The 14,309-nt window shown below is 34.7% G+C and overlaps 1 protein-coding gene across 4 annotated transcripts in view; it reads left to right on the forward strand.

Moving 5' to 3' along the window:
- Drgx (Dorsal root ganglia homeobox) overlaps positions 1-14,309 on the forward strand; it is a 190,060-nt gene that overhangs the window by 147,884 nt on the left and 27,867 nt on the right. For all 4 annotated transcript variants that reach the window (XM_066281851.1, XM_066281850.1, XM_066281848.1 and 1 more), the window contains exons 2-4: positions 94-211; positions 11,364-11,455; positions 11,509-11,610. In XM_066281851.1, the coding sequence (XP_066137948.1) occupies positions 118-211; positions 11,364-11,455; positions 11,509-11,610 (288 nt within the window). In that variant the 5' untranslated portion in view covers positions 94-117. The remainder of the gene's footprint in view (positions 1-93; positions 212-11,363; positions 11,456-11,508; positions 11,611-14,309) is intronic.

A 14,309-nucleotide genomic window follows, 5' to 3' on the forward strand; every position in this document is an offset into this window, starting at 1 on the left:
TTTCTTATAAATTTATTAAACACAGTCGAGTGTTTATGTGTGTACGATTCGTAAGTATAGCTGATAATCTCATAAATATAATTTTTGTTTCAGTTAGCAGGTGGGGGTGGCAGGGGCATGTTCTGCTACCACTGCCCACCCACCTTGCATCCCGGAGCTCCACAGCCAAGACTACCTACATTAGAATACCCGTTTACACCTTCTCATCCATGTAAGTGATTCAAATTGAAGATTATAAGTAGGTGAAAATTTTAATGTGCAGTGGATAATTATTTGAGGCGTGATTTACTAAATTTACTTCCTCGCCCCTTGCTTCTCTCCCTCTCCCCGCTGATATAACTTACTCGCTAAGCTATATCAGTTGTTCAAAGAGAAAAGTATTTTTATAAAATTATGAATAAATTTTGCTTTGTAAGGTTTGTCGTTAGATTAGTTAGATTGACAAGGGCATAGATTAGTAAATTCTGGGCAGGATAAGTGGCGGTCTGATTCGCATATAGAAAGTGCCTTTGATTTATTTTTCGCTCAGTAAGACCAGTACCCTGGGATGTGGTGGAAGGGAATTTCTAACAAAAAATAGATGTTTTTTGCGGAATGAGTCATTGTCAGACAAATGGAAAAAGTCACCAGTACCTATAATATCATTAATATAAAGGGTGTTTGATTTACCAAAACACATCTGAAAAACAATGGAAAGTAAGATGATTTTGAACGTATTTCGCCATAGACGGGGTGTTTCCTAAGTACATGTACTTATTCTAGAGAGCGATTTTAAGGCAAAAAATGAGACTTTTTTTCTTATACATGTAAGGTCTAAATCCACCTCCCATCTCGCCTCCAAGATCACCCGAGTTAAGCCCAATAGATTTCTTCGTTTGAGGACAACTAAAATCTTTAGTGTGTTGTACACTCGTAGGGACTGAAGATGAACTTGAAACTTGAATTGTGCACGAATGCGAAACAATTAGGAATAGATCGGGTATTTTTGCAAAAATACGCAAATCGTTACTTAGACGAAGTCAAACTTGTGTTGATGCACTTGGTGCACATTTTCAACATTTACTTTAAGCGTGACCATTTTTTTTCGGAAACTATTAGGTTTAAAGTGAAAAAACGAGAAGTAACAAAGTTTTTAAAATGCACAGGCTTTCTGTTTGAAATATTTTTATGATAACAAGAAAAAAAAGTATAATTGTTTGAACGAAAAATGTCCTTGTAGTGATTTATTTAATTGTTTCTAGACAAAATGTAAATCTAATAAAATATAGAAAAGAGACGTTCTTGAGTGATAATACAACGTAGCAAGTTTAACTTTCGTGGTATTTTTCCATTTTAACAAAAAAATTAAACATTAATTTTCCCCCTTAGGTTTGAGTGAACGTTGCAGAATGGGGAGTGGATTTAGAACATACATGTATACGAAAATGTCTTGTTTTTTGACCTTAAAATCACTCCTTAGAATAAGTACATGTGCTTAGGAAACACCCTGTACATTATTATGCAAAGTGTCACACATTTCGAGATACCGTAATTTTTCCCAATTTTACCACATTTACTGTTCACTTCCATATAAGTTACCATAAAAATATAGTCGAACATTTGATCGGATTTTATTTCTTTTCGTATGAACTTGACTATGTATTTTATCGATATCAAATATGTGACGAGATATACGTATGACAAAAAATTGTGGCTCTTTAAAATTCCAAAAATGAATTTCTTGAATATGAAACGTCGACTTTGTAAGCGACTAAAAAGCAAGACTCAAACGGAAGAGTCGTTGAAATATTTTTAGAATCTTCTTTGACTATTGATCTTTCGAATTGTGTACTGACACACGCAGACCAAATGTTGCATAAGATATTTAATTTACAAATAGAAAAAAATGCATATAATGATTTAACGAATTGGATAGAAATGAACAAGAGATTATTATTTTTACATTGATTATGCTATTTGTTTATGATTGTCATGCTTGAAATTCGAACCGCCGTTTCTGATACAACGTCGATATATTCGTAGCATCTTTATAGTGATCACCCCTCGCCCCATTTCAGTTTTCATTTTTTCTGCTACCCCATTAATTTTTTATTTACAGGACCTCCAAATGAAAATGAGCATAGGCATAACAACGAAAGTTCAGATAATGGCTATTTATTGAAATATTTAAAATGTTGGTACAGAAAATGTTTTTTTTCCACTACACCTCTGTGCAAGCACTTCACAGAAGAAACCCAATCTGAAGGAATATGTTTTTGTGTCGATATTGAGGTTGTATCAAAAACGGCGTTTCTTGTTTTGGGCATGATAATTAATGTATAAATAACAATTACTTGTGAAATTTTTGCTAGTTTTATATCTTTTTCAATTATATTTTATGCAACATTAAGTCTGTATTTTTTAATCCATTATTCGATAAAGCAATGGACAAAGAAGTTTTTAAAGATATTTGAACGACTTTTGCATTTGCCTCTGTCTTTTTATTTGCTTACAAATCAATGTTCCACATTCAAGAAATTCATTATTGGATATTTCAGAAGCCACAATTTTTTTGCATATGTAGATTCCATCGCATGTTTTATACTGAAAAAATATATTTTCAAGTTTAGACGAAAACAGATAGAGTCAGATTAAATTTTTATTGCAACCCACATGGAAATAAAGAGTTAATTTGGTAAAATTCGGAAAATTTTGTACAATAGTATACATATATGGTCAAATACGTTAAAAATCATCTTACGTACCACTCTGTTTCCTACGTGTATCGGTAAACCAAACGTCCCGTATTATCAGAATGTGTTGCAATAGCAATATCGGAGTAGTGATTAAAAATCATCAAGTTGCACATTTTGTAGCATCATTCAGTTGCAATTATTACATCATCTCTCCACTAAAATAAATCAGACAGCCTAATACCATCTTTCAACAGCAACATCCATCATCATTATCGTAGATCCTTCCCTATAGGTGGATTATGGGATTACTCGATAATAATCACAGGTCGCCGAAAATATTCCTTTTTACGAGTCACAGTAATACGATAAGTAAATCTACCCTAAGGATGGCATGTGCTGGTTAAATTTGTTGTTAGGGGGTGCAAAGCTCCCTTCGGACCAGTAAAGTGAATAAAAATTACGTTTCGGCATTGTACCATCCTGGCTGACATAATATGATTAATCTTTAATGCGCGATGCGAGCTAATTTATGTTAATGTGTGTATGGTAAGTCTTTTGAAAAGCGAGTGAAATACTGAAATGTTCGAAATATATAAGCAGTCTTTCAAAAAAACTGAAATAATCTTTTTTTTTTAATATGAGTATTTCACTTAAGCTAGGGATAGGAAAGGTGTGATATTAAGTGTGATTTTAACTCACGATTTCACACATTTTCTCACAGCCGGCCGATATGACTGCCAAATTTTGTTAGCATTTTTTCAAAATTTCTGAAAGGTTTCCGTCCTTTTTGGATATATAGTATTTTAGCTGAAAGCAATTAGATATCTAGCTTCTGCAAATAACAAAATATTATTGGTGGGATCTTATAATAGACCTACCTTAGGAGTTACGAAGTAGTGTTAGAATAATTAGTATAATAAGTGAGATAATTTTAGGGCAAATCAAGTTATGTTTAAACGGGGAACATCCAGAGTTTTCAAATTACACTTTCAACGAATTTCACCATTTTGAAATGTTACGCATAATAAAATTAGCTTCATCCGAGGATATATTAATTAAAATCCCATGTATAATTCAGAGAAATTGTATATTTAATCTTATAATCTGCTTTATACTCCACGAATGAAAACCGTACACATATACACAAACATCGCCGCTCTGTTAATATTTAGACGCTTAATATTGATCTGCTTTGCTTAAATTTTTATGAAGATTCGGTCTAAATTGGGGAACATAGCACACCTTCAAATATATGAATTGTCTCGCAAAGGCCAGATATGACTAATTTTTAGTAAATAACGGTATTAACTAGATAATTTATCAACTTAAATAGTTGTCTACCCAACGAATGCGGCCCTTTGCCGCATGCTGAGCAATGCAAAATAGCATTTGGTCGGCAATAGAGTGCGGTAATGGCACATTAAGACATAAGTTTCATAAGGCCGCTTGCTGGTATTTCGTGTTCCGCAGGATTTTCATATTTATAACAAATAAGGAACTATTATTTACTGAATGTGACTTTTTTAAGATTGGTGTAACAAATAACGTGATAATAGGTAAAAGTTAATACAGTTCTTCCGGGTTCAAGAGAATAATATTATCAATGGAGGTGCCGTTACTATAAAATTAGCATATTCGACAAATTCACAGTTTTCCGTTTCTCTTTAATTAAACTTATAGAAAACAACTAAGTTGACACAAAGAAAGATTGCATCTGATAATAATGAAGTGCTTTTACCGCACTCAGCTATTTGCATTCAGTGTGCGGTAATTCACTAACCATATAAAAATAGCGTTCTTGTGCTTTTTGTTTAGAGTTTTTTTCTTTACTTTAGTCACGTGCTATCGAAGGTCAAAATGTTAAGTTAAAGGTTGCAGAATAATTGTTAGTAACCACGACTATCGTTTACGTTTTCGATTCTTCTATAGATTAGCCTGACGCACGTACCTGTGGATAATGTATGAAATTCACAAAGAATTTATCAGTATACAGGGTCCGTCATATATATGGAATGATAGCAATAACTTTTTAAATTATTTTTCGTATCAAAAAATGTTTCAATTACCTTGAACGTTTTTTTTGTCTTATAACAGTCCAGCGAAGTCTAGCTTGTATTTTTTAAATATGATCCTCAATTTCTGACTTAGATAGAACCTACATTTAGTTACGCATACAGACATTTAAAATTTTATTGGAGTTAAATACGAAGAAATTTCGAGGAAAAAGTGTTCCCTTCTTTTATTACAAAAATTAAATTCTTCCAGAAAAGCAAAATAACAAATTACTGCTGACAATAATTAATTGTTATTTAATGTGTAAAGCAGTCGCTTAAAACGTCTTTCATCGTTATACAAACACAGTGTTATTCTTTGCGTGAATGACGATCTTACCTGAACGAACTTGTCTTGCCTAATCGATTGGGTTATACCGACGATACAAGTCCTCAATTCGTTTACATTATTTCGCCAATTCTTATAAACTTGATATTCTAAATGGTCCGAAAGGAAAAGTAGCAGGGATTTAAATCAGGTGTCCAAGCCGGCGACTCTTTCACCAAGCAAAAAAATGGTACTGCTTTTCTTTAAAATTAAAAATTGGAATTTCCACAATAGTATTTAATTGACGTTCAAAATGTATACGGGGTGTTTTTTTAATATTACTTTTCTGGTTGAACTAATTTTTTAAAATAAATTAAAGGGAAAAAATTTTCTCGTTTTTTTTTTATTTGACTCCAAAAAATGTGATATATCTGTATAAGCAAATAAGTGTAGATTCCATGAGGCAAGTCAGAAATAGAAAGTTACATTTGAAAAACAAACGTTTATTTTCGCTGGATTGTTATGGGGCGAAGGGAAAAAATTCAAAGTCACCAAAAAGAACAACAAATTAGGCTTGTGACTTTTACTTGAAACATTTTTTGATAACAAAAATTATTTAAAAAGTTATTGCAATTATTATATATATTTAATTAACCTAAATATTGCACATGGCGGTTAGAAATGAAGAATTTCTACCACGCAGGATATGGTCCTTTATAAAAGTCGAGAAAAAACTGGTTCCGTGCTAAAAGGCAGATCTAAGATGGGATTCGGGTTTTGAGAGTTAACGAGTAAACATCGTGAGAATCTCTGGTGTTGTTGTTTGCTTGAATTCCCGTAGTGATAAGAAAATATGAGTGCTGTTTCTTTTCTTTTCCGATACTTAAATACTGCTAATATAAATGAATATTATTTCCAAAAAATAATACTCGATATTTAGCCGTAATGTCTAAACACTTGGAGGCTGTTTTTGACTATAAGAGCAGCCAAATAATTAAACCAATTGAGAGAATGAATCCTACTGAGCAAAACTCAATCAACAAGAATGGGACGTACTCAGCAGTTACCAAATCAACGTCAAGGCAAACCTTTCCCAGGAAAAAAACAAGCAATAGTATTGCATGCGGAACCAACCCTCAAGCTTCGATTATGTAAGCACTATAGGGAATCTGGTTGAGCCTAAAAATATTATATTTGCTTCAAGAATATCTAACAATAGAATTTGCATATATCTAAAAAGTGAGGAAATCGTAGCTAAACTCACACAAACTCAGCAAACAGTTATAATTGAGGAAATCCAACATAGCATTAGAAGACTAGTTTCTCCAACCAAAAGAATTATAGTTTCCAACGTCAGTCCATTCATCCCATATGATGCTATAGAAAATATAATCAAAAACCTAGAACTTCAAATGTCATCGCCCATATCGTTTCTAAAAGCTGGTATTCCTGGGGATGAATTCAACCATATCCTAAGTTTTCGCCGACAAGTGTATATTCAACCACCCACTGAGGATTTTCAACAACAGACATCTGAGTTATTGCACTATGAAGGAGTAGATTATAGTATATTTTTATTTACTGATAAAATGGAGTGCTTTTGATGTAAAAAAGCAGGTTATATTGCGAGCAAGTGCCCAAATCCACCAATCATAGTTGATAGCAATGAGAATACTAACTTAAAAGAGGTGTTAGGCGCTCAGAAGGAAATACAAGAGACAGCAACCATAGTACAGCAAAAGAGGCAACATTCTAGCACCTTATCAACTCTTGATTCGGAAGAAAATGACATTGGGGAACGGAATTTAATACCACCACCTACAACCAAAACATAGCCACGATAGAAAAGAAAAATCCTCTCATGTCACCTGTTCGCCCCTTTCGGATAATAGCAAAGGTGTCATAAAGGAATGTTATGAATCAGCTGTCAATGATTCCATTCTACCTTTTGACACTTTTATAGCTTTCTTGGAAAACACGTTTAACAATGAGGATCCATATAGCGAAGCCTGTAAATTCACAACCAATGACAAGCAATTACTTGACAATATATATTTTATTTATCCATTTCTCCAGGAGAGGTCTATTAAAAACAGGTTCACACAACTGCATAAAAAACTGAAAGCAGGCATAAACATTGAGGAAACATCGATTGAGAGGATTACATCCACTTCAGGCGAGGAGGACACTATGTCAGATAGTTCCCAACGGTCGAATATCTCAGCACAATAACAACCATAACCAACATCTTCAAGATTATACAGTGGAACTGCGATGGATTCTATCCATGCCTTGCCAATCTACAACAACTGATTGCGGAACATCTGCCAACTACTGTCTGTCTGCAGGGAACAAATTTTAATGAAACTCATAAAAATCGCTCAAACATTATCATGGATATCACTATTTGCGAACAGATTGTGCTCGAGCCAGTGGAGGAGTTTGAATGTTCATCTCGAATGAAAATTTTTCGGAACATTTCCCAAAAAACTCCGGCCTGGAATTGATAGCAGTAAATCTATGGTGTCCTAATAAGATTCCAATATGTAATGTCTACATCCCCCCAAATTATCCACTCATGGAAGCTGAAATAAGTGGAATCATCAGCCAATTGTCAAAACTGTTTGTTCTTCTTGGAGATTTCAATGCGCACAGCCCATTATGGGGATCGGTCCACACATCAGGAAGGGGGAAAATTATTGAGAACATTATCCGAGTCATATATAAGAGGTGGAACCTATCAAAAGCAAAATGGGACAAATATTAGGCCGAAACAAGAATGCAAAGTACACAAACCCAGCTCTCGAAAGATGTTCAAACTGCAACAAATCAACTAACAAATATTATACTTTCCGCAGCAAATAAACACATTGGCAAAAGGAGGGTGGACCGCTCTGGCAGGAGTGTTCCATGGTGGAATGACCTTTGCAGTACATCTACTAAGGATTGCAAAAAAGCGTTAAACAGATACCGGCGTTCAAGAATCTTGGAAGATCTCATTAATTTCAAGAGATTAAGAGCCCGAGCTAAGCGTATAATAAGGGAAAGCAAACAACGATCTTGGGAGGACTATGTTAGCTCTATAGTGCCTGATACACCCCCAGTAGAAGTGTGGACGAAGATCAAACGCATTCGAGGTCAAGCTATCAACCACAAAATAAATTCTATTAAGCACAATAATCAAACCATCACTGATGACCAATCCATTGCGGACATATTGGCGTGCTATTTTCAACGGAAATCAACAAACCAATCTCCACCACAAGACTTATTCATATCACAACCTAATCATCTCCAATCTTCAGACAGCTTGGACCTACCGTATTCAATGGAAGAACTCACCTCTGCCCTAAACAGTTGCAAAAACACAGCAGCAGGCCCCGATAATGTTCCATTCATACTGCTGAAAAAAGTTTCATTGGAGTACCTTGGGAAATTGTTGATGCTTTATAATAAAATCTGGACATGTCAACTATTTCCCGCCTCGTGGAGACAATCCATCATTCTGCCATTCAAGAAAAATAATATCTCTTCTCCGAATGAAAAAGATTTTCGGCCAATATCGTTAACCTGTAAAATGTACAAGTTAATGGAAAAAATGGCCAACAAGAGACTAGCATGGTATCTTGAATGTAACAAGGTCATTAATCAGAATCAAGCTGGTTTTCGCCCTCATCGCAGTACAGTAGATAATCTAGTTCTTTTGCAGTCAGAAATAGTTAACTCCATGATGGTTAATAGAGAAGTTATTGCTGCTTTTCTGGATATAGAAGCAGCTTTTGACACTGTCTGGAAACCATTGATCTACAATAATCTTGAAAGATGTTATATAACCGGAAATATGCTGTTTTACATTAAATATTTTTTAAATGAAAGAACTGCCAGAGTTTTGGTTAATGGAAAAATGTCACACGAGGCCTTTTTAAGAGATGGTGTCCCTCAAGGAGCGGTTCTCAGTCCCATATTATTTACCTTTGCCATAACGGACATTTGCAAGTGTATACCACTACCAGTTAGACACTCACTATTTGCTGATGAGCTAGTGGTGTACTGTTCGGGTACCAATACTGAGTCGACTACCAAGCTAGTTCAGAACGTAATGAATAACCTGGAAGTTTGGTCAACCAAAACTGGTTTTAAATTTTCCACCGCAAAATCAAAGGTCGTGCTTTTCAGCCGCAGAAGGATACAATATATACCGAAATTACTTTGAATTCAGGCGTTCTGCAGGTGATTCCAGATCATCTGTTCCTTGGGCTGATTTTTGATACTAAGATGAACTGGAAAAAACACATCCTTTATACCAAGACTAATTGCATGCAGCGGATGAGTATACTAAAAGCATTAGCACATCAACATTGGGGCTCTAATGAGCAAATGCTCCTGAGGATATATAGGAAGCTTATAAGAAGCAGACTGGATTATGGTTCTTTTATATACTCAACGGCGTGTGAGACATACTTGAAATTGCTGAACCCAATACAAAACACATCACTTAGAATTTCTTTGGGAGCATGCCGATCCAGTCCACTGGACTCGCTTGCCTATGAAGCGCATGAACTACCATTAAATCTGAGAAGGGAAAAACTGTTCGTGAATTACTTTGTTCGCACTATGTCCTATCCAGGAAATCCAGCAGCAGCAATATTTAAAAATCAGCTCAGACCGGAGGAAACATGGAAACGGCCCTACTCCGTGCCTCAAATATTGCACAAGCTGTTAAAGAATACTAATTATCTAAATATCCAAGGAATAAACATGGTTGAAACACCCCCAAGCATGGAGGAACAGCCGGTAACGCAGGAGACATGGAGGTTCGATGAGGGAGTGGAGGCAATAGAAATCAGAACCCATTTTGCTAGAATCTTGGATGAGAGGTGGCAGAATATGGTATATGGACCCTTTCAAATACCAAACTGTCACGCATAGAGCCACTGATATGTACGGCAAAAGCTCTAGGGCTATCCAAGAGAAGTAATATAGTGATACGAAGATTGCGTATTGGACACACAAGAATAACTCATGATTACATAATGAATAGAGAAGCGTCACCGCAATCTGTCCACTGTAACAGCCGCATTACTGTACAGCATCTTTTAGTGGATTTCCCACAGTATTCGAATAATAGAATAATACATGGGATAGGCGGTGATATCCAGGATATCCTCAGGATAGACTCCATAGCACAACAGGAAAAACTCATACAGTATATAAAAACAATTGGACTCTATAATGATATGTAACAAATAGGTGTTTAATATTTAATTTAATGCTGTGATCCCTAGTGCCAATGGTCAGTAGTAGTCGAGGCACTTAAATAATAATAAAAAAAAGATTTAAGATGACTTTCCCCTATTAGATTTGACGAAACTGCAACAAACTAATCTAAATCGAGAATAAATTAGATGCAAACCACGAAAAGACAAATTGTCCTACGTCATAACGTTAAAGGTGACGTTTCATTTGACCTTGGTTTCCATAGAAACCATAATTAAAACAACGGGGTGATGACGGAATTGTGGTATATTAACTTACTGGGTAATTAATGAGCCCATGTACGTGTCATTATTAACCAGTTATTCAAGGATTTCAGACAGAAGAGAAATGAACTTCACACTAATCTAATAATATTGGTGTTTTATAACTACTAGTAGAAAAAATAATATGAGATACACATCTATTCGGTATTGTAGACTTGAACTTGTAGTACTTGTTGAAATTTTTCAGCTTCAGCCCGAGACATCACTTCGTCCGTATTAAACTTGTAAAGCAACAAGTCCCCTGATGGATTTACCTGACGAACATAACTAGTTAAGTTTGCAGATATGTCCACATGAGTATTATGGAATTCGAGTTCAACCTCTAGAAAAATCGTACTTGCAACAGCTCTGAGCCTTGATTAATGAATCATAAACTTTATAATTGGTATTAAAAGATAAACTTGTTTATTCCAAACTAATTTCGTCAATATTAAACTAACTTTCTAAATAAATGGAGAAATATAACGGTATTTCGCCTAACTCATAATTTCTGGCCTCGAAAATTGTTTTAATGGAATTTTCGGTGTCGAAAACTTTTATCGGAACATCTAAAGTGATTAGACGAAGGAATGACCGCAAGTCCGAGTTCCGAACTTTCAAAGTAGATTTGGACGGAAACGAGATAACTCCATGTAACATTAAACTAAGTTAGAATTATTGGGTTGCGAGGGAAAGATGGCAAATACTGCGAAAATATTGGAAAATTTTGTTGATTTCTGGATTGTGTCAATTCCGAGAATTTATCGATGGAAATGCTTATTTTCAGTTTATTTGAGTTTTAGTTTATTTTAAGTAGAGTACAAAAAGTATCGAAATATTTTATTTGCAGATACCAGTTATTCCTATCATCCTGCAATTCACGATGACACCTTCGTAAGAAGAAAACAGAGGAGAAATAGAACCACATTTACTCTTCAGCAAGTAGGTTCCTCAATTAATTTTTTATATAACCTTGATACCCAATTTTTTCATAGCTGGAAGAGCTGGAAAGTGCATTCGCTCAAACTCACTATCCAGATGTGTTCACCAGAGAGGATTTAGCTATGAAGATCAATCTCACTGAAGCTAGAGTACAGGTAAGTTTTAAGAAAAAAAAATCTATTCTTTGATGGAGCAAAGACAATTAATGTTAGAAAACAGAGGAATAGTTATTGAAAATATCTGTTTGATGATAATAATAATCTTGCATTAATAAAATTGACACTATAAAAGAAGTTTATAAATGGCAAGTAAATTGTTATAGACTATAGAGGATATCTGGAAATTAGTGAACCGCAAAGGCATGATAGATTATTTTTGTCGAAAATGAGAAAAAATGCCTATAAACATATGCCCAAAAATATCTTTCCAGAGGAGCAAGAGTTCTTTAAAAGTGGAGCCATGGAAACGTTTTTTTTTGCAATTACAGCAAAATGGTAGCTTTTAAAATCACTAAATTTGGAGTATTAAGGTTATTTAACACGCTAAAGAAGCTGATATATTCTGTTTTACCAAATGTCAATCAGAGGCGTGCATTTTGAGGAAGATTTTGCTGTAACTTTCTTGGACACCATCTTATCATCACCAATATTACCTATCACTTTAATACATTTTTCAAAAATGTATCATTTATTATTTATTTTTAATAAATGAACTTTTAAACGTTTATGTTTAGTGCTTTTTCAACATATAAAACATTTCATGTATCGACACTTTAAACCATAATGATGATATATCAAATTAAATCCTAAATTTTCAAATCACGTTAACCCGAAAGTGGTGCACCTTGGAGATGTTAATAAGGGAACATTTTTTCATGAAAACTAATTTGAAGTTTCATGATTTGTCTTTATGTTATTGCAAAAAATGATATTCATAAAGTTGCAACAAAATCTTCATCAGATCCCCCCCCCCCCTCCCAAAATGCACGTTTCTGGTTGCCATTTTGCAAAACGGGATATATCAGCTTCTTCAACATGTAAAATTACCTTACTATTCCAAATTTGGTGATTTTAACTGATCACACAGATAGCTTCTTCTTTAAAGAGCTGTAGCTCCTCTGGAAGGTATTTTGGGTCATATGTTTAAAAGCATTTTTTTCTTATTTTCAACCATATAATCCACCATTTCCTTTTGTTCCACTAATTTCCAGACACCCTCTACAGAAAGTTAAAAAGGAAAAGCTTTATATGGAGAGGTCCGGATTGTTACAGTGCAATTTTGGGAAAACCGAAAAAATTAAGTCCAATTTAGCTAAAATGGTGTGTAAGGCGGCCCTAAGAAAAATATTGTCCGTTGTATTTTCTTTATTTCGAAAATCTGGTAACAAATATTAAATCTTCATAAAAAAGTTGTTTTACCGAAAACGAAAAAATACAGTTTTTTTTTAATATCCGGAAATATAGTCGAAACTATATAAAATTCGACAAACTCTTAATTCATCCAACCCGCATTGCTTTACATCGATACTAGATACATTTTATATGTTCACCTTTTAATACATCCCACTCTAAAAAAAAAAAAGAAATAGTCAGCATAAACCTTCCAACTTAAAAAAAAGGCATCCAAAGCATTCGGCATAAGACCCTCAATTCCACATGAAATACTACAAGGGTTTTCAAAGAGGGCACGTGATTTCATCCCTGTCTAACTCGGGGGAGCGCTTCTCGGTTCCTCTAATTGGAACGTGACATTAGCCTTTGTTTTATTATTTTAGCTAAATACTGAACCCCTCTTAGACCTCTTATAAAACAAACGGGATTCTTAATTGTGTTTTGCTCTTCATTTCTCTTTGTTGTAGTTGAAATTCTCTTTAGGAGCAGGTATGATACGAGAACGAGTAGACAGCTAGAAGTGAACTCAATTGTGTCAGGGTATTTAGATACGTATTCAGATTTTGGTTTTTGCTTTTGAATTGACAATTTGTTTAAACTCATCATCCTTGATAACCTTCCCATTTCAATTTTCATCCATATATAGGGTGTCCTAAGAAAACCAGTACATATTGGGTGCAAGAGGGTAAAAAAATAAAACGATTCAGCTAGACTAACCTTATACAAAAGTTGCTTGTTTCTATTCTAGAGGGTGTAATAGTTATTTTTTAATTCTGTAAATTGGGAATAAATCTTAAAATTTTTTATTTACACACCTAAAATCCCTTAATAGTAGGGCTGTGCTTAGACACCCTCATTTATACCAAGGTTTCTACGACACGTTCCACAGCGGTTATCTGAAATAATCATCTTTTCAGATTCTTTTATCAACCCTGTGTATTGACAATTTTCACATCCCTTTCGTATTCGTGTGCAAGCCAAGTTCAATCGATATTAACTGGTCTATTTCGAATATCTAACTAACCGAAATAAACGAATTTTGCGCCTAATTTGTCGGACCGATTGGCAATCAAACAATCGCAGAAACCAATTCTCAAAGTGTATATAAATAAGGGTAATTAGGCGCACCCCGCAGGGTAAATCGCACATACATGACAAATGAATCTAGTGGGTCGCGGTGCGATTTTCATTTGTCTCTAACAAGCGAATAACGAGCGTGGCCCTAGTGACACCCGGCAATCGAGGGTGCTTATCCTATTTGATTATTGTTTTGCTGTTTGCGCCCCCTACACGATAAGTTTGAATGAGTGGTCTAATGAAGTAAGCGTCGGGTGTGATAGTATTTTTCCCTCTTATAACATAAAATAAAAAGGAATTTCTCCCTTGGATTTTCGAGAGAAAATGTCAGTTTCGGAAAAAAATTTCCTTGCCAGTGATGATGCGAAAAACAAGACTAAGACTAG

Source organism: Euwallacea fornicatus, chromosome 4, assembly GCF_040115645.1.
Source record: "Euwallacea fornicatus isolate EFF26 chromosome 4, ASM4011564v1, whole genome shotgun sequence".
In the NCBI taxonomy this organism is placed as follows: Eukaryota; Metazoa; Arthropoda; class Insecta; order Coleoptera; family Curculionidae; genus Euwallacea; species Euwallacea fornicatus.